Source organism: Vipera ursinii, assembly GCF_947247035.1.
Source record: "Vipera ursinii genome assembly, chromosome: 4".
Classification (NCBI taxonomy): domain Eukaryota; kingdom Metazoa; phylum Chordata; class Lepidosauria; order Squamata; family Viperidae; genus Vipera; species Vipera ursinii.
The window spans coordinates 29,706,895-29,728,017 of record NC_139514.1 but is presented as its reverse complement, the minus strand read 5'-3'; the positions used below and the strand labels follow the sequence as shown (position 1 = coordinate 29,728,017).

The 21,123-nt window shown below is 37.8% G+C and overlaps 1 protein-coding gene across 1 annotated transcript; it reads right to left on the bottom strand.

The window, feature by feature from the left end:
- Positions 1-216: 216 nt before the first annotated feature.
- On the bottom strand, positions 217-8,829 carry ZBTB20 (zinc finger and BTB domain containing 20). The gene is made up of 2 exons (XM_083362783.1): positions 7,245-8,829; positions 217-1,426 (listed from the first exon to the last, which is right to left on the bottom strand). The coding sequence occupies exons 1-2, from the start codon at positions 8,812-8,814 to the stop codon at positions 1,008-1,010; spliced, it is 1,989 nt and encodes a 662-aa protein (XP_083218909.1). The 5' UTR covers positions 8,815-8,829; the 3' UTR covers positions 217-1,007.
- Between the last annotated feature and the right edge of the window lie 12,294 nt (positions 8,830-21,123).

Below are 21,123 nucleotides of genomic sequence, written 5' to 3'. Positions count from 1 at the left end.
AATTTTAGGAAGTAATCCTTTCCTTATACCTAGATTAGGAGGTGAAAAAGACTCTTGATCTTTTCTTTTTGCTATTTCTCTTTGACATTTGCAAAGTCCCCACTCTGCGTCATCCCTCCTCAATCTTGCTGCTTCCAGATTGGTTGCATTTGCAGTTCCCATCTAGAAACCTGGGAGTTGCAGACCTGGAGGGTGCCAGACTGGCCAAGTTTGCCTTATGCTCAGCAAAGACAACATGTAATTGCAGGAAAGCTACCTTTGTTCACCTCATTCTTACTTATTGTTCCTAAGTCCGATGAAAGATGGTATTAGTGTTACTGGGGGAGAAAGAAGTTGGGGTTATAAATCTGAATGTGTGGAATGGAACCAAATCCACAAGAGGAATCTATTATTCTCCTTCCCCATCCTGCAGGGACTCCACACCATCCAACCCAAACTCCCTTGCCATTTTCCACAGCCCTTTTATGATAGCAAGACTAATGGTGGAAACCAATAGGGCCCGTTGTGTGTGTGTTGCTGATCAATTTTTATGTTTCTATCCCACAGTTTTAACTGGATATGGTGAAGTCCAAAGCAGTCAGAATTGTAAATCTGTCCACTGAAACACTGCAAGCGGTGTACTTACGACAGTAGGCCTTGTAGATTTCATAACACATTTCTCTTTGTTGTTGTTTTTGTAGTGCTCTTCATAAGTGACAATTTTTTTAAGGTTTTTTTTTTTGTAGTAAAGAAGGGTTGTATTTAGAGGCCAGTAGCTAGAGATCCAACCAGTAGATCTCCTGAAACACTATCTGGCCTTAAGGCCACCATCAAAGGAAGGCTGAGATAATTACTATTCATCCAGCTTCCAGAAATGTAATGTACCAGCAGGCAAAAAACAGTTCATCATGTAGTACAAAAATGAAAATAAACAAACTAAAAATGAAAAATGAAAAAAAAATCTAGTGCCATAGCTTTTCGTTGTTTCTCTATTTGGGCTTTGTTGTTCATAACAGAATAGATATTATCTACCCATCTGAAACATGTAGCCTCATGTGGTCGTTGAAATGCTCAATTTGGTCAAACTTAGCTGGGCAGACAGAGCAAACGTAGGTCGTTCCCTCTATGCAGGCCATCCCTCCAGCTGGAAGTGCCCTTGCCCCAGTGCTTGTTGTGCTAGATGTTCCGTTTGTGGCGCTATGTAGAGCCACGTGTCTTTCAAGCAGGGTCTTGTGTGAAAACTTTTTCTTGCAAATGTAGCATTCGTAAGATTTCTCCCCACGGTGGAGCCGCATATGCACATTTAGGGAACTCTTCTGCGTAAAACGCTTATTACAGATACTGCATTGGTAGGCTCTGACACCAGTGTGAGTCACCATGTGTTTGATTAGGTAATCTTTTAGGGAGAAGGATCGCCAACAAATGCTGCACTGGTGGGGCTTCTCACCTGCACAATGATCACAAATGGAAACAGAAAGAGAAAGAAAAATAACATTTAATTAGGAAAAAATGCCAATGAATTCTGCTATAATATATTTTTTCTGTTATACAGTATACTGTTATTTATTTACTAATCCAATTTATATGGCTGCCCATCTCTGTTTGGAAAGTGAATTTAGGTGGCATACAACAATCCAGTAAAACTATAGAAATATAAAACAGTCATTATCTAATAATTATTTTAGAAACCATTAAAACTATAGAAAAACCCAGAATCAAAAATACTCATGAAGAGGGATAGAAGGGGGAAGGAAGTGAGTTGTGTGAATGCAGAGGGGGCCACTGGTAAGTAATCTATACTTGTGGTCTCTGTGCTTATGATGAATAGCAAGCCTATCTGATGGTTGTGGGGAAATGCCCTAGTCCAAAACTAACAGCATCACTGTTCTACCAAACTGGGCATCAACTCTTTGCCTCAAGTAGGTAAAGTTTAACAAAGCCCAAGAGCATGGACCAAATAGCAGCTAGTGATACTCATTTATACAGCATTGTCCCCTCCTTTGTGACTGATACTGCATGACATGGAACCATGCACTTGATTTATCTTGCACTGCCACAATTATCATGGAAATCAAGTTAAGAGTTTGTGAATTGAGCTATTTATTGAAGAAGAAATATGCTAAACTGAGGGCAAAACATTTTCTATCCATAAGAATTGTTTTGTATGCTTTTGCATCCTCAGATGAAGAACAGACAGACTAGGCATGCAAAATAGGGGATTTAATTGGCAATTTTATATTGCCATTCTTATTATAAAGTCATGAATTTATTATTTTAGCCATGATATGCAATGTTGAGGCCTTTATGCTTGAACTGAATTAAAATCTCTGCCATTTCTATTAATACCAACCCCTCTTCCAATCTCTCTTTCTTTCTTGATAAATTTAAGATAATCACCCCATCCAACCTGACATCTTCCTAGATTTTTTTTGTTTTTTGAACAAGACAGATAAGAAGGAATAATTTTATAGTGTTGGAGAATAGGTATTCTGTAAGAACTTTTGAAAGATCAGGTTAATTTAATTCTATTGCTGCATTGCAATGAAATCTGAGTTGTTATATAGTCTGTGGAGGCCTGGAATGGAAAACAACTGAGGGTAATAAGCACTGTTGATTTGATGTGAAGATACAGCTCCATCAGAGCCCACTCACAGAAGGGCTCACTAGTACAAATGCCTTTGCTTTGTTCTCCCTTGCAGACCAAGTCTGTGCACCTTGATTACAATTGTAAGCAAACACGAGAATAATAAAAAGAGACTAATAGTCTGCAGCTACATAGCAAGAAAATACAGGGAAAGTTCCTATGATGCAATTGCTGGAGTTGTTGGAAATATAGCAAAGGTAAAGCACTACAGAGACTTTTCTTGCCAAAGTCACCTCTGCTATATTAGGTTCCTAAAAAAGCTTCAGTGCAGGCACAGAGCTCCTTGTGTGTGATGCAAATAGTCCATGATGAAGAATATAGCAATGCAGGATGCTGTCAGTAGTTGTTGAAAAGCTTGACATTCTTTTTTTCAGAATAAATGTCACTTTCATCAGTGTGAATGACACAGATCAATCTAACAGAAAAAAGGGAATGATGTGGTTTTCTACATATTTATCCTGTCTTGACACAGAATTCTTTGAACTTGTATATTGGTAATTTTTCACAATGAAGTATCAGAGTTAAACAGCTGTCAACTTATGTCACACAATAAAAAGTTGAATTGCCACTACTTCAAAATGAGAATAATGTCAATTCTTGTCACAACCAATGGATCAAAACTCAGTTGACCTGAAAAAAGTGGACATTGCACTTCCAGGAAAACATTATGAAGAAAAATAAAATTAAGGAAGATATATCTAAAGTGAGAGCCAGTTTGGTGTAGTGGTTAAGGCATCCGGCTAGAAACCAGGAGGCTGTGAGCTCTAGTTCTGACAGGTACAAAATCAACTGGGTGACCTTGGGCCACTCACTTTCTCTTAGTCCTAGGAAGGAGACAATGGAAAACTACTTCTAAAACAACTTGCCAAGAAAACTGCAGGGACTTGTCGAGGCAGCATCTGAGAACGGGAAACAATTGAAAACTGAAAATAATCTAAATAAATTTAATGTATTTCTAGATGATTAATAGTTTTTGAATTTTTATTTTAATTTTTAGAGGCAAAAGGATATTATAATTTGTGCTAAAAGAAGAAAATAAATTGCAAAGAAGTGAACACATTATATCCTTTTATCGTCATAATCGTCATATCGTCTAAGGGAACACCTGCTGCCGGCATCAACTTCCCATCGTCCCGTGCGCTCCCACAGGGAGGGCCTTCTTAGGGTACCGCCGGTCAAGGAATGTCGGCGGGTTATCCCCAGGGGAAGGGTGTTCTCTGTGGGCATGCTGGCCCTTTGGAACCATCTTCCCACGGAGCTTAGGACTGCTCCCGACCTTCGCTCATTTCGCAGGGATTTGAAAACTTGGCTTTTTGAGCTGTCTGACCCAGACTGAGGGGTTTTAATTATTTATTAATGGGGTTTTAGTTTAAATTCAGGGACTTAATTTAATTTTAGTTTTAATCGATTTTAACTTTGTATGTATGTACTTTTAATTTTCCCCTGTAAACCGCCCTGAGTCCTACGGGAATAGGGCGGTATACAAGTTTAAATAATAAATAAATAAATAAATAAATAAATAAATAAATAAATAAATAAATAAATAAATATGGGAAAAGTTGAGACACATTTTTGAGCTGCTGCTCCTGTATGAGGGACAGTGATAAACTGAACCATATAATAGTGACAAGGGAAGAAACACTGGGCTTTATTGACAAATTGAACATAAAACAAATCATTTGATCCCAATGACACTCACCTAAGGAGTACTAAGGAATTTGAATCTGGGACAGTGGATCTTTTAAGTAACATATGCAACCTGTCTCTACATTCAGCCTCTGTAGTTGATGACCCGAATAAAGGTACTCCTTGACTTACAACCACAATGGAGCCCAAAATTTCCACTGCTAAGCGAGACAGTTGTTAAGTGAATTGTGCCCCGTTTTACAAGCGTTTTTGTCAGTTATTAAATGAATCATGCAGTTAAGTGAATCATGCAATTGTTAAGCAAATCTGGCTTCCCTCATTGGTTTTGTCAGAAGCCAACTAGAATAGTTACAAATGGTGACCACATGAGCCAGGGACAATGCAACTATCATACATGCTAGTTGTTAAGTGCCAAATTTTCATTAGATGATCACGGGGATGCTGCAGTGTTTCTAAGTGTGAAAACTAGTCATCCTTTTTTTCAGTGCCGCTGCAACTTCAAACAGTCACTAAATGAATGGTTGTATGTCAGGGACTACCTATATAATTCCCAATTTTAAGAAAAATCCAGGAAATTATGGGCCTGTCAATTTAACTTCTGTTCCAGGTGAGATAAAATATGAAATATTTGAGACATAGTCTTTGCTCAAGGATAGCCAATATGGTTTCACTAAGGGAAGATCGCGTCTAACAAAACTATTAAGAGTTTTTTTTTCACAGTATGAATAAACATTGGGTAAGGATGAGCCAGCAAACCTAATCTAATTACATTTTCAAAAGGCTTTTGATAAAGTGGCAGATCAAAGACTTGTCAGTAAGTTTTAAAGCCATGGAATAAAATGGCGAGTCTGCTTCTGGATAAACAATTGGTTAAAGAATAGAAAACAAAGAACAGAACTAAGTGGACATTTTTTACAATAATGGAAGGATATAACCAGTAAGAGTGCCCCAGGATTCTGTTCTAGGACCAATGTTTTTTATCATATTTACAAATGATTTGGAATCAAATATCACTAGCTGAATAGCCAAGTTTGCTGATGACACTAATAGTAAAAACTATAAAAGAGTAGTAAAAACTATAAAGCACTATCCGCCCAGTACGCTCCCACAGAGAGGGCCTCCTCAGGGTGCCACCGGTCAAAGAATGCCGACTGGTGGCCCCCAGGGGGAGGGCGTTCTCTGTGGGTGCACCGGATCTTTGGAACCATCTTCCGGTCGAGCTCCGGATGGCGCCCGATCTCTGCTCCTTCCGGCGCGATCTTAAAACCCATCTCTTTGAACAAGCTGGCCTGGCCTGATGGGACGGGGTTGGATTTTATAAATGGATTTTAACTTTTAATCTGTATTAATTTATTACGGGCACTGTTTAATTACTTTTTAATAATTTTTAATTTTTGTATCTGGTTTTTATGTATTGCCCTGTTCACCGCCCTGAGTCCTTCGGGAGAAGGGCGGTATACAAATTAAATTAATAATAATAATAATTAGGGAATTGGGCATGAAAACGACAAATACTCAACATGAGCCAGTAAAAATTATAAACACTGGAGCCAAAAAATCCTAAATATTCATACAAACTAATGGGACCTAAGCTAGCAGTGACTGATGAGGAAATAAATCTTGGGATAGGGGTAAACAGTTCAATGAAGGTGTCGACATAGTGCAACTGCTGTAAAAAAAAAAAAGACCAGCTGCATGTTAGGGATAATAAGAAAAAGTATTCAAAATTGAGATACTAACTCCATAACAGTTTGCTTTCACAAACTCACAATAGGGGTTTTGATTTGAAATAGTAAAGACAAAGCATTATACATCCTTAAATAATTGGTATCTTCTGTAAATCTGTCCAGTTGAGAATAATTAGAAAAGTATAAGTAAATGAAGTACAGTACTTCATAGGGAAGTCTCTTGTGAACAGAGTCTATATTTTAATTTGTTTGACCTCTCAGGACTGTAAAGAGATGGTTCGTGATGCCATGATATCACAAGAGTAAATACTGAAGGTGCTAATTTTGCCCTCTAATTAGTCTAACTTGCAGCCCCTTTGTAAGATTGGCCTCATTTTTGATAAGGACACATTAAAAAACTAGACAGTTGGTGAAAGAATGAAATCACAAGTTCAAAATTGAATGAAAAATTAGGAGGATATGTACAGATGAGAGAATATCAGTTCAAGAGTTAATAAAAAAACCACTCTGTGACATCAAACTATGGGGTGGAACAGAGTTTTCCAACCTTTCTGGCTTTGAGGACTGGTGTGGGGTGTGGGAGAGGGGATGGCGCCGCACAAGCGGCAAGCAAGCGAGCGTGCATACGCATAGCTCCATTTGTGTGAGCTGTGGGCATGCATGTTTGCCCGCCACTTCTGTGGCCCAGTTCCGAATGGTTCAAAGCCTCCTAGTGGGCCATGGTCTGTGGGTTGGAGACCCTTGATGTGGAAAGTTAATATAATTTTAGGTAACTTTGGGAATCATTTTCAAAATCCAGAACAATGTTTTTTTCTACTGTCACCATAAGCACATCCATAACTCTATTGCAATATTTGATTCAATTCTGGTTTGCAATATTTCTAAAAATAGAAATTTCTAAAAATAAAAATTTCTTTAAAAAGGCAACCCTACTTGGATAACAAAAGGTAATGGGCAAATTTAGTCTTGTAAATGTACTAAGGGAGGATATATAGAAAGCCCAAAAGTATTTCAAAACAAAGATTAGCTATCACAGGATGGAATAAGAGTAAACCATTAAAACTATCGAATTATAGCAAATATTAGAAAAAAACCACCTCAATATTTAAACACTATATTGTTCCACTGAACAAGAACACTTAAACAGAGAGAGTCCGTTTTTTATCATTGCTTTCTATATAATATGAACATCTTAAAATGCCTCTCAAGATCAACAATATAATGTTAAATGTCTTTTCTATCTGGGTTCATAGCTTTGATTATATATCAAGTGGCCATATACTGACCTGTATGTACAAACATGTGCTTGACATAATTCTGTTTGGCTGTGAAAGTCTTGTTGCAGAGGGTACACTCATAAGGCTTTTTTTCACCCTGCCCACCTGCTGTGCTGTGGCCTACAGAAGGAGCCAGGGGTTGTGGGGCTGGCAGTTGGGCAGTAAAAGTTGAAAGCCCAGGCTGGGACACTGTCACAAATTGTGCCTGTTGGCCTAGGGGTTGGGGAAGGCTGAAAAGGAAAGGCTTAGGACCACTGCCAGCAGACTGTGTAGTAAAGAGTGCAGGCAAATATGTATTGCCAGCTGTGCCGATGACCTGTGTGTTGCTGGTCAGGGTCAATGGCATCCTCAGGTTGCTGGTGAGGGTTTCTGTCTGGCGTAAGTAGAGCTGGGTACTTGGCAATGATTGGGCAACAGTTGTAGTGATAGGCTGTAAAGTCCCCTTTTCAGTACTGTTACAAACAGTTATTAGTGCGCTATCCCTTTCAACATCATTTCCTCTTTCTGGTGAAGAAGAGTTAGTATCTGTGTGCTGCTGCTGAATGCTTTCAGCGGAAACATCATTTTGTTCTGGTTGGGTAGGTTCTTGTTGACCTTCTCGACCTAGGCCAGTCATAAATTGCTGCTCCACAGAATCAGGTTCAGTGCCAATGGAGGAACTGACTCCAGAATCAAAACTTTCTCCCTTGGGCTCACTTTCAGCACCTTCTGCTTGATCGGTATCCTCAGTGCATTCTTCAGATTCATTGCGCTCTAGGATTTGCACTCTCTGCTGTCCATAGTAGTCATAATCATCCTCCATTTCTTGCTTGATGTGAATATTGCCCACTAAAGTTTGGATCCGAACTGGACGTGGTTGCTTCCTGCAGTGTGTGGTTTCTGGCGTGGTGGAAAGATACCGCTCCATCTGCTGTGAGCGCTCATGGATCCTTGTAATCCAGCTTGGATCTTCCATATGATGGTCTCTAGAAAGGCCTAGTGCTGTTTCATGGTGGCTGACCACTGCACCACTGTAGAATGAACGCTCACCACTGCCATTCTGCATAGAACATGCATACAAAGCTGAGTATATCCTGTCCACACTGTGCTGTGAGTGATTTTGCAGATAACCAGACTCTGTATCACTGCTCTGTCCTGAAGTGGCTGATTCAGGAGTTCCTCGTGGTGTCTCTTGTGCAGAATCCTGAATCAAAGGGTAGATGTCACCCACATTCTGTGAGACAATCCGTGTGCATTCATCAATCACAGTTTTAATCTGCAGGATGCTGGCTGCTGTAAGGATTTGCAGGGCCTCCGATTGTGAGACTCGCAATACTCCACTGTACATGAAGTCAATGAGCTTTTGTACTGACTGGACTGAAACCACAGAAGGAATTTCAATGTCACTGTAGCCCAGTAACAGCTTATCTTGGAAGAAGGGGCTGCCAGCCGCCAACACACAACGGTGGGCACGCAGCATGCTCCCGTGAATGCGAACTGTCACATCACAGAAGTGGCCACGGTTGCGTTGCTCGTTAAGGGTCTCGAGCACAGAATTGCTGAAGTTGTGGAGGTTGATGCTGTGAATGCGCTCTGTCATCCCCCTGCAACTGTTGTTACCTGCCAAAGAAAAAGGCATAAAGATACATTGGTGTTTGAAATAAGTATATAAATTTCCTTCTCTTCTCAACAGATGTAAATTTGATGATGCTTTAATTCAGGAATTTGTGTCTTAGCTTATTGAAAAACATATGCTTACTAATATTAAGTTTGGAGGCCTTTACCTCTCAAAGTATGTCAAGAACCACCTTATCCCAAATTTCTTTAAAAAATGTATACAAGAATTTTTGTTATCTTTTCTCTCCTCTTAAATACAAGTATACCGAATGAAAAATGTGTAATTATATATTGTCTAAATAACAAAATTACTTGTTATTAATATTAAAATAAATTTTAATGCTGATTTAAGTAATGCTTTGTTCCTTTCCCATTTTGATACCGTATCAATGTAATTAGTAATAAAGAAATGGTTTCAATATCTTTAAATAAATAGCATTATAGCTCAACAATCCTTTAATCTAGCTAGATTGTTTAATAAATTGATTATAGGTTCCTACCGAAGATCAATTAAACCCGGTTTTTAATTTTTCATTAGCTTGAACCTAGGATTCAAGATGACTTTATGCTATAGGAAATGTATTACTGTTATATATGTGGATTGAACAAAGAATAAGAGACACTTTGCAAAGAGTATTGGCATGAATGAGGCATCTGTCTTTAAGTACAAGGCTGTTTCAAAAGCTTTCTCAAGTTGCCAGGCCATGTATGTGCATGCAAATATCACTTACGTAAGGACCACCAATGAAACAACGTGGTTTGCATGGACATCATGTTGAGACAGCCAAGGATTTTTGATGCTGCCATATATGTATTACTAAGGGTCTTTGTTTATTAATGTATTTCCATGGCATCTCTTTGAACGTTTTGTCCAACCCAGGGTTAATATGTAAGAAAGCTATATATAGTAGTGAAACTCAGATGTCAAAAGATTAAGCACTTTTTGAAGAAAAAAATACCACCTGAAATTTTTAAAAACTAAAAAATCCAGCTCAATGAGACACAAAAAACATTAAGGGTTCTGTGTTTTTACATTGTTCGAAAGGGGTATTATTTCTGATCAAAATGTTCAAAATTAACTGTCAATCAGCCCTTGCTGGATAGCAAGAAAATGAACCAATAGTCTTAAAATTATAATTACAATATACAAATTCTTATTATTGCAATTGTCATCACAGAATAGTGTGCATGTTTATGTGGAGGTATCTGACTCATTCTGTTCCCAGACCTGCCACTCTCATTTTAGTTAATACAGTGGGAAATGCTTCTGTGGAACTGAAGCAGCCTTTGTTAAACAGCTTTCTTCTGCCCAACGCATTTAGAAATCTTAAAGGACCTCACATGAGAAGCTACTGTAGAAGGGTTGGGAAAGCAGGTTGATTTAGAAATGGCACACAAATGAAAGAGTGTAAAAATGCAAAGGCTATTCTTATCCAAGCAGGCGATGAATGGGCAAGGAGCCTGAGGGAAAGATTGAACTTAACACTGATTGTTCACATGTACCATTCTTGTTGAACTGTAGCAAGACAAGAGATTTTATCCTGGGTTTAAGAGTCTGTAAAATGTTTTTGTTATTCTTTACAACTTATTAATAGTCTGGAATATGCATGTACTATACCACATTGAAGACAAATATCACAATATGCCAGATTCTTTATGCTAAAGAACTAGGAGGTACTGAATTCTGAATGATGGAAGAGTTAATTGTACAGTTTGAATGAGTGAGCATGAAATGTAACTCAGAGCTACACAGAATCTAGTAATTATAATTCCCAAACACAGTTAAGGTTGTGGTTTCAGAAATTTGTTAAGACTGAATGCTGGATTTTGATAAACTGGAGTCTAGATAAAAAGCTCACTAGTACCCCTTCAGAAACTGACATTCTATGTTAGAAAGAAACTATAAGGAAAGATTACTTCCATTTAAAAGGTTTTTTTTAACCTGATGCTTTGCATATATTTGGGACTAACATTCCCAGTAGAATTAGCCAGCTGCCATTGGGGTATGGTGGACTTATATGGCTGCACATCTGGAAAGCTAGTTTCTGTTTGGTTATGCAAATATAAGGAATCACATATGGTCTGCTTTTCCATTATTACTGTATATACTTGAGTATAAGCCGAATTTTTCAGCCCACTTTTTGGGTTGAAAAATTCCACTTCGGCTTATACTCCAGTCAACAAAAAAAACTTACCGAGGACTTGTGCGCGGCTGAGGCTTTGGTGCTTCCGGGATCGCGCGCACCTCTCCCAAGCCACCGCCGTCCGGAGACCTGACGAAGTTTGGGGAGGTGCGCACGCAAACCTCCCCAAACTTCGGCAGGTCTCCGGACGGCGACGGCTTGGGAGAGGTGCGTGCGATCCTGGAAGCACCGAAGCCTCGGCCGCGCGCAAGTCCTCGGTAAGCTCCGGGCGGTCACTTGCTTCGCGTCTCCTGAGGGAAGGGGGGGCGACTGGAGCGGGCGTGTTTCCTCGCCTGCTGGGCGCCGCGATTTGCCCGGGGAACGCGCAGGCCCCGAATGGCAGCGTGGAGCGAGGAAGCGGACAGCCAGGGCTTCCCCGAGAGCCGCGGCCACACAGGGTATTCCTGTGTATTCAGGCTTGCAAAATGGCGGATCGAGCCTCTGCTGGCGGCAGAGGCTTGCAGAGTGCAGATCCAGCCTCCGCCGGCGGCGGAGGCTTGCAGAACGGCGGATCGGCTTATACTCGAGTCACCAACTTTTTCCAGTTTTTGGGGGTGAAATTGGGGGTCTCGGCTTATACTCGAGTCGGCTTATACTCAAGTATATACGGGTAACCTCCAGGAGTTAATAATAGTTAATAATAATTTCTCAAGCATCAAGCTTGAGAAATTCTTCATGGTGTCTATAGGACCTTTATTTTTTTAACAGTGTCTACTTTGGGTCAGATTTAACTGAATACATGTTTTCTGAGTAGTCTACAAACAAACAGACAGAACACAGGTATGAATTAAAATTCAAGGCTATCCCATGCAGTAAAAGAAGTGAAGTGCCTCCATTACCCTTTCTTACTCTGCTCTATTGATATACCATTATCAATATGCTGAGGATAACCAATTCTACATTAATGCAGGGTAGGCAGCCTGGATAGAAAGAAGCGGAAAGCAAACAAGATGGAGCTGCTACTTGCTCCTCAAGGTTTTCTGATGGCTCTATTGCTATCTCCCAAAGAAGTAATATTTCTCTTTCAGGAGCAGATCTGCAATTTGACAGTTCACCTGGACTAATGACTATTGCTGATTGGAAAGTGAAGTTTATGGAAAGGAAATCTTTATCCAGTTTCATCTGGTATATCAGTTATAGGCCTACCTTGAGCAAAAGCTCATCCTAAGAGCTCGTCATCACCAGCTCTTAGAATTACTGCAGAGTGGGATTGCATTTAAAGATCATAAGGTTGGTTTAAAATGCAGTAGTAGTTAACCAGAACTAGGTGCTAACTGTGCATTATATCTGTACTGTGAATCTTCAAAGCTGCCAGAAGGCTCTTCAAAGTGCTGATTTAACTTGTAATGCCCTATATAGGTAATCCCCCAGATATGAGCATTTATTTAGAGGGATTTCACAAAAATGAGGTTATTCAGAAAGGGTACTTACATTAGAAATTCAAAATTGCAATAAAAAACAGGCCTCTGTAGCCATGTGACTGGGATTCAGTCTTGGCTGCTGCAGTGGCCATTTTAACTCTGTGACTTGCCTGGGCCTGTTGAGGCCTACGAGAAATGGTTTTTTTTTGGGGGGGGGGTTGTGCCTGGTCTCATGGCCAAACAAGATCTGGTGATTTTTGCAGCCGGCACGACTGTTTGTTTTTGTTTTCCTGGAGCTGCGTGGAAGATTTGATTTTAAAATTTTGTAATATTGAGTCTGATTCATTTGACGATTCCGAGCATAATGGGCAGGCTCTTTTAGGCTCATACCTCGGGGACTACCTGTATATCTTGGCCTGGGATTTTTCAGGACTGCTTCCGGTAATCAACCGTCTGATATGAAAATCTCATGGAAAAAAATTGCTTGTGATTCCCCACCTCCATGAATTATGGGAATGAGAGCAGGACAAAGTATATATCTCTTGTCACAGTTCCTGTACCAAGTCAGCTTTCCTTCAGAATGTTGGATTTGATAATAGATGATCTTCTAGAAGAGTTGAATTCTTTTAACTTTAAATATGAAAAGATGCATCAGACAATGTTTTCATATATTGTTTCAATTTATAATTGAATGTTTGTCTGACTTCTAAATTGCTTTTACTGTGGATGCTTTATTGTTGTGCCATGGATATTTTATGGGAATTTTTTTATGTTTTGCTGAGAGTCTTATAATTACAGCAGTGTAGAAATCAAATAAATAAATGTCAGGCCCTTTTAGTTTACTAGAAATTATCGCATAATAAATATGTAGAGAAATGCAGTCTTTGAAGATAGATAGATAGATAGATAGATAGATAGATAGATAGATAGATAGATAGATAGATAGATACTGTGTGACGTGTCACAAACACATTCAGTTGTGGTGTACATTTTTTTTTGTTTTTGATGTGAAGATAGAATTATTCACTTTCAATATTACATTCTTCTTTTTAACCTTTTATAAATGGTAAAAAGACATTTCTCTGTCAGCAGGAAATCTGTATTTTTTCCATAACAGACAATTGGCTGTTTGTAGGATTTCTACAGCAACCTTCCCACATATGTAGCCTACATGATTACAGCAGTCTAAGTACAGCCACATGAATGCATGGAAGCCAAACATATGCAATGTTACAGGGTACATTTTAGAACACAATAAAAAGACAGGAACAATAAGATTTTACCATTTCTTTGCTGCTATGCAACTGGAATTATGCAAAGAAAAATGGTTATTATTAACTGGTCTAGTCATTTTATATTTTGAAATTTTTAAACTGTTAATTACTGAATAATTATTTTTAAGTTGGAATGTACAAGAAAGTATAACCTTATGTTGTATATCAACTGATTCAAACTTTCCATCAAGTGTAACCTAGAATCCTTCCTTTTCCAAAATATTCTTGTGAAATAACTGTACAGAATGGAGAAAAATAAGGATTATTGAATGCTAAAAGATTATTTTCAAAAGTATTTTAATCAGAACTACTCAAGGTTGTAGTTGTTATTGCAACTGTGTTTATATATAAAATATTATGATTTTCCAAAACAAAAAATATTGTCAGCATTTTATTTTGAAATTTTAAAAATAATTTGTGTACCAATTTCAATGTATATTTATTAAAATATTTTAAATAAAGAGAAATTTCAAATAGTTTTATTTCTATAAAGGGCTTCTGTGTAAACATAAAAATTGCCACATTAGGGCATAATTTTTATTAAACAAAAATGCTTATGCTTATATTTTTGCTATGATTTCAGAAAAGTGGCAATTTTGATTTACCAGTTGTGGGGTGATCTTTTTTTTTCTGGGCTCCTAGGAAATCTGAAGATGAAAATGGACTTCTAATGTATACAATCAAAATTGTTAAAATGTTTTTTATGCAGATGGAAATCCTGGTTGTACCAATTGTACAGTTTTAAAATATACATATATAGACTCTTAGTCTTGCCATCTACTACACATATAGAGGATCCTGTCAAGGCCCATGAATACATGTGGTCAGGAGGTAGAACTAAATGTATAGTCCAGATTTTCCTCTGAATATATGGCTAGATTTAATGTTATACAATTAAATTTGGGTTCGTACAAAGAGGATTTTCTCCCAGTCTTTTCTCCTACATGTATCCTAAATCTAAAACGTATTTGATGAAAAAAGGAAAAGAATCTGTTCTACTATTAGATCTGTAGTTAGCATCTAAAATACTATTAGATAAATGGATTCATTTATTCTGAATAATACTGAATGTAAAAAGAAATATTTGTTCTACTTATGTAGAACAAGCTTGTAAGCCGCCCTGAGTCTTCGGAGAAGGGCGGGATATAAATGGAATTAAAATAAAATAAATAAAATGTAAGATTTAATTTCCAAAAGCAATCTATAAATTGAAATCACCATGGATTGTAGAAAGACTTTGCAACTGAAACAAAAATTTAACTTTGTCTTCAGTTCCAGACTTTGTTCCCCTATATATTTTTTCAGCTGCCTCTGTAACTTTTAATGTCTAGTTATACTTAAATAGTAGCAAAAAAATGGCTGAGTCCAGCTATCTAATTCATTTTAATACTTTCTTGTCCTCCTGCAGGTAACTTGATAGTTTTTGTTAGATTGGAAGAGAACCTCCCAAGTAGACCAAGTCTCTTGACTACAAAGACATAGATGCTCATTATGAAGTTACAAGCCAGTTTGCAATAAAAAACCCATTAATTTGACTACAATAATTTAAAACAGAAAATAATAAATCATATCTGTTATGCATAAAATATTCTTGCCGTGGAACCTGTGTAAATCTTTCCTTACACAGACACTGAGATCTACACCACGGATCTACAAATCCTTAGAGCCACATAAGCCTTTATTTGAATTGAAATAAACATATGCATAAATTGGTGCAAAGCATTATCAAGTGTTACATAAATATATACTGAATCAGACTAATGAACTTTTCTGTTGAAGTCTACATTTCCCTAAAATCTGTGAGTACAGAAAATGAGGACTAGATGTAAAAAAGAACAAACTTGGATTAATGTGTAGGTATGATACTTTCATCCACTATGAAAATAAGGTTTCTTTTTACTACATACTGGTATTCTGAATACCTATGTCACATAAGTTTTCTCAACACTGATGCAGCACAAGGACAGTCTCTACAAAGTAAAACTAGAAGACTGAAATAAGGTCAAAAATCTGGACTGGCAAACCTCAAGCCCTGCATTTGACTCAAAAATCAGTTCAGAACGCTCAGAGATGAATTTCACAGAAACACCCAATGTAAAGGTTGAAAGAATCTGGGGAATCATTTAGTTAAAATGTTTCCCAATGCAGGGATCTATATGTAAAGGTAATTTTTGTTTCATTAATTGAATTATCTGAAAATATCCACAAATTATGGATTGATCGGAAACATACTGAGTAGTTTGATTTTCAAAATGTTTTGACATAATTCTTGCTCAAATGCTGTTGAATTTAGCAAACTTAGGAACTGAAAGACTAAAGCACATATAGTAGAAAATAGCAATAATGTACAAAAAGCAGTTCTCATGATGGAAGAGCATAAAACTGGAACCCACAAAATAAAGAGTGAATCAGCTTTAATTTTAAAAAAGCCTTCATAAATTATCTGAGTGAAAATGATTAATTGGATAACCACATTTACAAATAACACTATAGTATTATCAACTTAATTTTAAAATATTTTAAGTCTGGTAGATGGGGAACAAAAATCTAAAGAAAATCATTGTAAGTATGTATAAACTATGTGCACCATAGCAAAAAAAAAAAGTCCTGACTTTATTTTTACAGTGATAAGATCAGAACGTCTGAAATAATTAGCCAATAAAGAGATATTAAAGTTGTGATGAGGTATTCAATAATGTGGTTATCAAATATATGGTACTCGTAAAAAGGGTAGAATTCCATGCTAGCCATCAATACAAATAAAACTGCCAAGATTTGTAGAACTGGACTTGATGCTGAAGTTATCACTTAAATAAATGTGTCACTCATATCCTTATTATCTTGTGTCTGGACTACTGTAAATCACCTGGTGTGGGCTGTTTATGAAAACTATTTGGAAACTTCAGACAATGTAAAGCACAGCCAACTACTTACTGATAGCGAGAACCACACTAGCTATATAATGTCTCTGCTATTAGAGATTCAATGGCTAGCAATTTGCATCAAATGAAATTTGAGGTGTATATTTTACAAGCATATTGGGTTATGGATATCTGTGAGATCTGCTCAGATTTAATCTGCCTATATAATAATCAGGAGCCCAGCAATCAGCCCTCTCTGCTTTCTCCCCTTACTTTGGAATAATGTTCCTTTACCTCCACTCCAAGTGAAGATGGATTAGGACACAAAGAAAATAGGCTAATGAGATGTTGCTAAGGATTACTTATCATTAATTGGGGAAAAGTCAAAATAGGAAATAGCTTGCTGAGATCTTAACAGTTCAAGATATTTTAGAGAACATAGTGTAGAAATAAGAACACATATGCTCTGAAATTAAATTAAACTTCAACTTTTTTTTCTTTTTCTGGATAACAACAAAGTGCTTAGCAGAAGGCTAAGAAGAAGAGGTCCTCTCCTCTGAGTCACAAACAGCAGAAAGTCAATCTCAGAAGATTTTCTAATAGAAATCAAGGATTTTTTAAACATCTATCTAAAAATATATATGTTTATCACTTGAATTTTCATATACTACCAGTCCTCATAGAATTTGCCATTCTATAATTAAATTTTAAACAATTGCATTCCTAATTTTCTTATTAGTTTTAAACAATACCCAAGATTGTGGAAGCTGGCCTTAATCTATCTTTATTTTTTGGAAATGTTCATTTTTAAACCAATTTAAAGATGACAACACCTCCAATCCTCAGTGAAAGTGAGATTTCATATACATACAAACAATTCATCTATCACAGGGGTCGGCAACCTTAAACATTCAAAGAACCAATTGGACCCGTTTCCCACAGAAAAGAAAACACTCGGAGTCACAAAACACTTTTGACATCTAAAATGAAGAAACACTGCATGTATCCTTTTTTTTAACCTTTATGCTATGTATAAAAAAAACTATAGTGTGTTGCATTTATGAAATCAATGAACTAAAGAAAACAAATTTTTATGCTGGGTCGAAGGCTACTTTCAAATAAAATACTCAATGTCTATTTGAGTCCTTGTATTTATGAAATAAAAAGCCGGTGCAAACTATAAAAACTATAAATAGAAAAATAGGGGGGGAAATGCAGGGGGGGGGAGAGAAAAGGACAGGAGAAAGACGGGAAAAAAACCCTTTCTCCTTCATCCCAACAGGTGAAAACAATTTTAGTAGCTTATCTACCATCTTTAAATACAGCATAATTATCCCCATACCTCATCTCTTAATTTAAAAAAAAATCAAAATATTTCATTAAATATTCTTTACTAAAAGTCCAGTAAGGACAACCACATATATTCATATTCATATTCATATTCATATTCTCTCTCTCTCTCTCTCTCTCTCTCTCTCTCTCTCTCTCTCTCTCTCCCTTGCTGCATCTCTGCAGCCAGCCATTAGCATGGTTGATGTTACTTAGTTGGGTCATGAAAGGTCATGAAAACCATGCTGGCTGAGGACTTCTTGGAATTGTCCACAGGTCTTAAAGTTGCCAAGGTTGGGCAACACTGGTTTACAGAGCAGATTTCCATGTGTCTGCAGTGAAAGTCGGAACTGTAGCCATGTTTCTTGCCCCTGGCATGGAGGGTTGGCAGCCCACGTGGCTTCTCAGCAGCAGGGAGGATCGGAACCTCGCTCACAGAGCAAAGCTTGCAAGTTTCCTTGTGGTCTAACTTGGCACAAAGTCCTTGCACTCTAGAAGCCAGGAGGCAGCGAAGGAAGATGCTCTGTGCCTGGGACCCTCCCTTTTCTGCACTGTATGTGTCACCACCTAAAGGGGAGGCTACCAATGTAAGCCCTGCCCTGGATTCTGCATGCGGGGAAAACCCAGCACTGGGGACTAATTGTTTACCTCTTCCTGATTCCAGCTGGGCAGAGCGGGCGATGGGAAAGGAGCGGGCTGATTGCCTTCCCATCAGCCAGGACTCCAGCCGCGCCTTCCCGACCAGCAGGGCCAATGGTAGTGCCAGCTGGAGATCACAGGAGCTGTGCTCCCTCAGGGCTGCGGCTTGTGGGAGGGCTGACCCGCTCAGCAGAGGCTCTGGTGGGCTGCTCCCAGGGGGGATCCTGGGGCTGCCCCGCGCGGCTCCCCGGCCACGTGCACCACGTGCAGGGCCAGCCTGCAAAAGGGACTTCCTGGCTGTGCTTCTCCTAGTGGGCGGAGCGCCTGGGCCAATCAGGAGCAGAGAGAGAGAGAGAGAGAGAGAGAGAGAGAGAGAGAAGTGAAAGTGCATCTCTCTCTCTGCAAATGGTGGAGGAGGACTCCAGAGCTGTGGATTGCCAACCTGTGATCTAGCAGAATGAATTACTATAGTTATATAGGGCCTTCCTCAGTTGCTTCCATTAATTTTTGAAAATGCAGTTCCATATGTTAATAATTGTGCAGAATGCAGTGATCCAATTTTGTCCGCTTACATTACCACTTACACAATATTCTGCTACTGCTACTTTTTCTTTTTAGATCTGCTCCATAGTGTAGAAATTTACTTCTTGTAACTTTACTTCATCTACTAATTAGGTACATGTTCCAATGTTTTGAGAGGGTGGGTTGAAACTGCAATTCAGACCATGTCTCAATAGTTACACTCAGTCATCCACAATGACACTATTGTACTTACAATCAGGTGACCCTGTGTATATGTGCAGGTTTCTTAGTGAATGGGATGAATGGATGAGATCTGGGCTCAGAGAGGAGATAGCTTCAAAGTTCAGGCATGGAAGGCCTGACTTGGCAACGAAGGCACCTGTCTGCGTAATCTCATTCTCCTCAGACTTCTGTTTTTCAGTTGTCTTGGGTTTCTTTCTAAAAGGAAACAAAGAGACTTCTGAAGGTAGCAGTTACCTATTCTATGCAGGAAAGAGAATAACTGTGCATTATTGTTTGTTTTCCTTTCCGAACATGTTTTATTGTTTAAAGTTTTTCCAATCTGTTCTCAATGCTGGTTGTTAATGCTTCCAGGAGCTATGTCTGCAAGCAATCTGATTGGGGAAGGGTGGTTTGTTTGCCCCTAGAGCCAGTGGGCATTAGAGAGGCATGTATAATGGCTAATTTGATTGTTACAGTGGAATTAAACATTTTGACTAATTTAGTTCATTGTGTTTTGGGGTTTTCTCATGGCAAAGATCACTGTTTTCCTCATCTCAACTCTCTTCTTCTGTAACCTAGTTTTATCCAAAGCTAATTTATTGTCTATGCTGGAAAAGAAAAGTGAATTAATGTATGAGACTCTTAAAACAATAACATTCCAAATGGGATCTAAGCCATTTCAAAGCCAATATTAAAATCACGTCGTTACAGTTTTCCAGAAATCAGGGCAAACTTTTTGGAAAGTCATGTTTTATTCAAGCTCTAAATATTCCAAGCTGGAATTTCAAGCTTAGGATGTTTTGCATGCTTCACAAAAATCATACTGTTTAGAATGAACAGTGAAGCTAATGACCTCAATATCTATGTTCAGTTTATAAACTCTGTACAGATAAACACTAATACAATAGTGGACAAGAATCTTAAAAAGTGGACAAAAGTTAAAATAGATCTCTTGTGTACAGGGAACAGAGAAGTAAAAAAATAGTTTTGGGAAAATAGAACTATTTAGGGGCTATTTAGCATACCTTTGAGTTGTACACATAAACATAAATACACATAATATTAAGTATTGTATTTAACATTAAAATAAGATGGAATTGTTCAAACAAAATCTGGATTTTCTTTATTATAACAAAGAACATATTCAATAAAATAACAAATCTGTTTTTTATTTCCTACCTTTCTTCCACCTCCCCCAAAGATTTTTCGCAGGAAAAAAAAGATTTACAAAGTAATTCTGTACCCTCATGGAATCAGAAATGAAGAAATACGCGGAAAAACACATTATAGTATAACAAAGGGCAAGCCACTTTGCTATTAATCAAGAACATTGTCTCTGGTTATATAAAAGAATTATATAAGCTTGGTATGGTAAGAAAGAACACAGCACATGAAAGTTCTTGTGAAACCATGATGGCTGACACTTATAAAAATAGCCTCTAGAGGGCAGCAGGCGACCAGCTGGTTTCAGACTAGTTAATTTCATAACTTCAGATTTTTGCTCCAAGTAACCCCTTTAAAGAATCTTTCTCATTAAGTATTAAAATTACACAATTCAATGAAATTTTTGCTCAGTTAGAAAATGGAAACTGAACTGAGACAAATTGGCAGATATGAATCTCTTTCCTCTTTCTTTCCTTAAAAACCATGGTATACAAAAATCTACAAGGTAAATAAATATGTTGATTGACCATACTTAAAAACAACTAACAAACCCATGGTTACAGGATCACTAGGCAATATTGAATCCTATCACAGTCAAATTATAATTCTAATGTCATCACTTTGAATCTTTATTGAAGCTAACCTTTTTTCTTAAAATGTTAAGACAGTGTTAGTGGTTATAGATATAAATGGACCCAAACAAAAGTAAATCTATTCCACACCTTTTTTGTCACTGG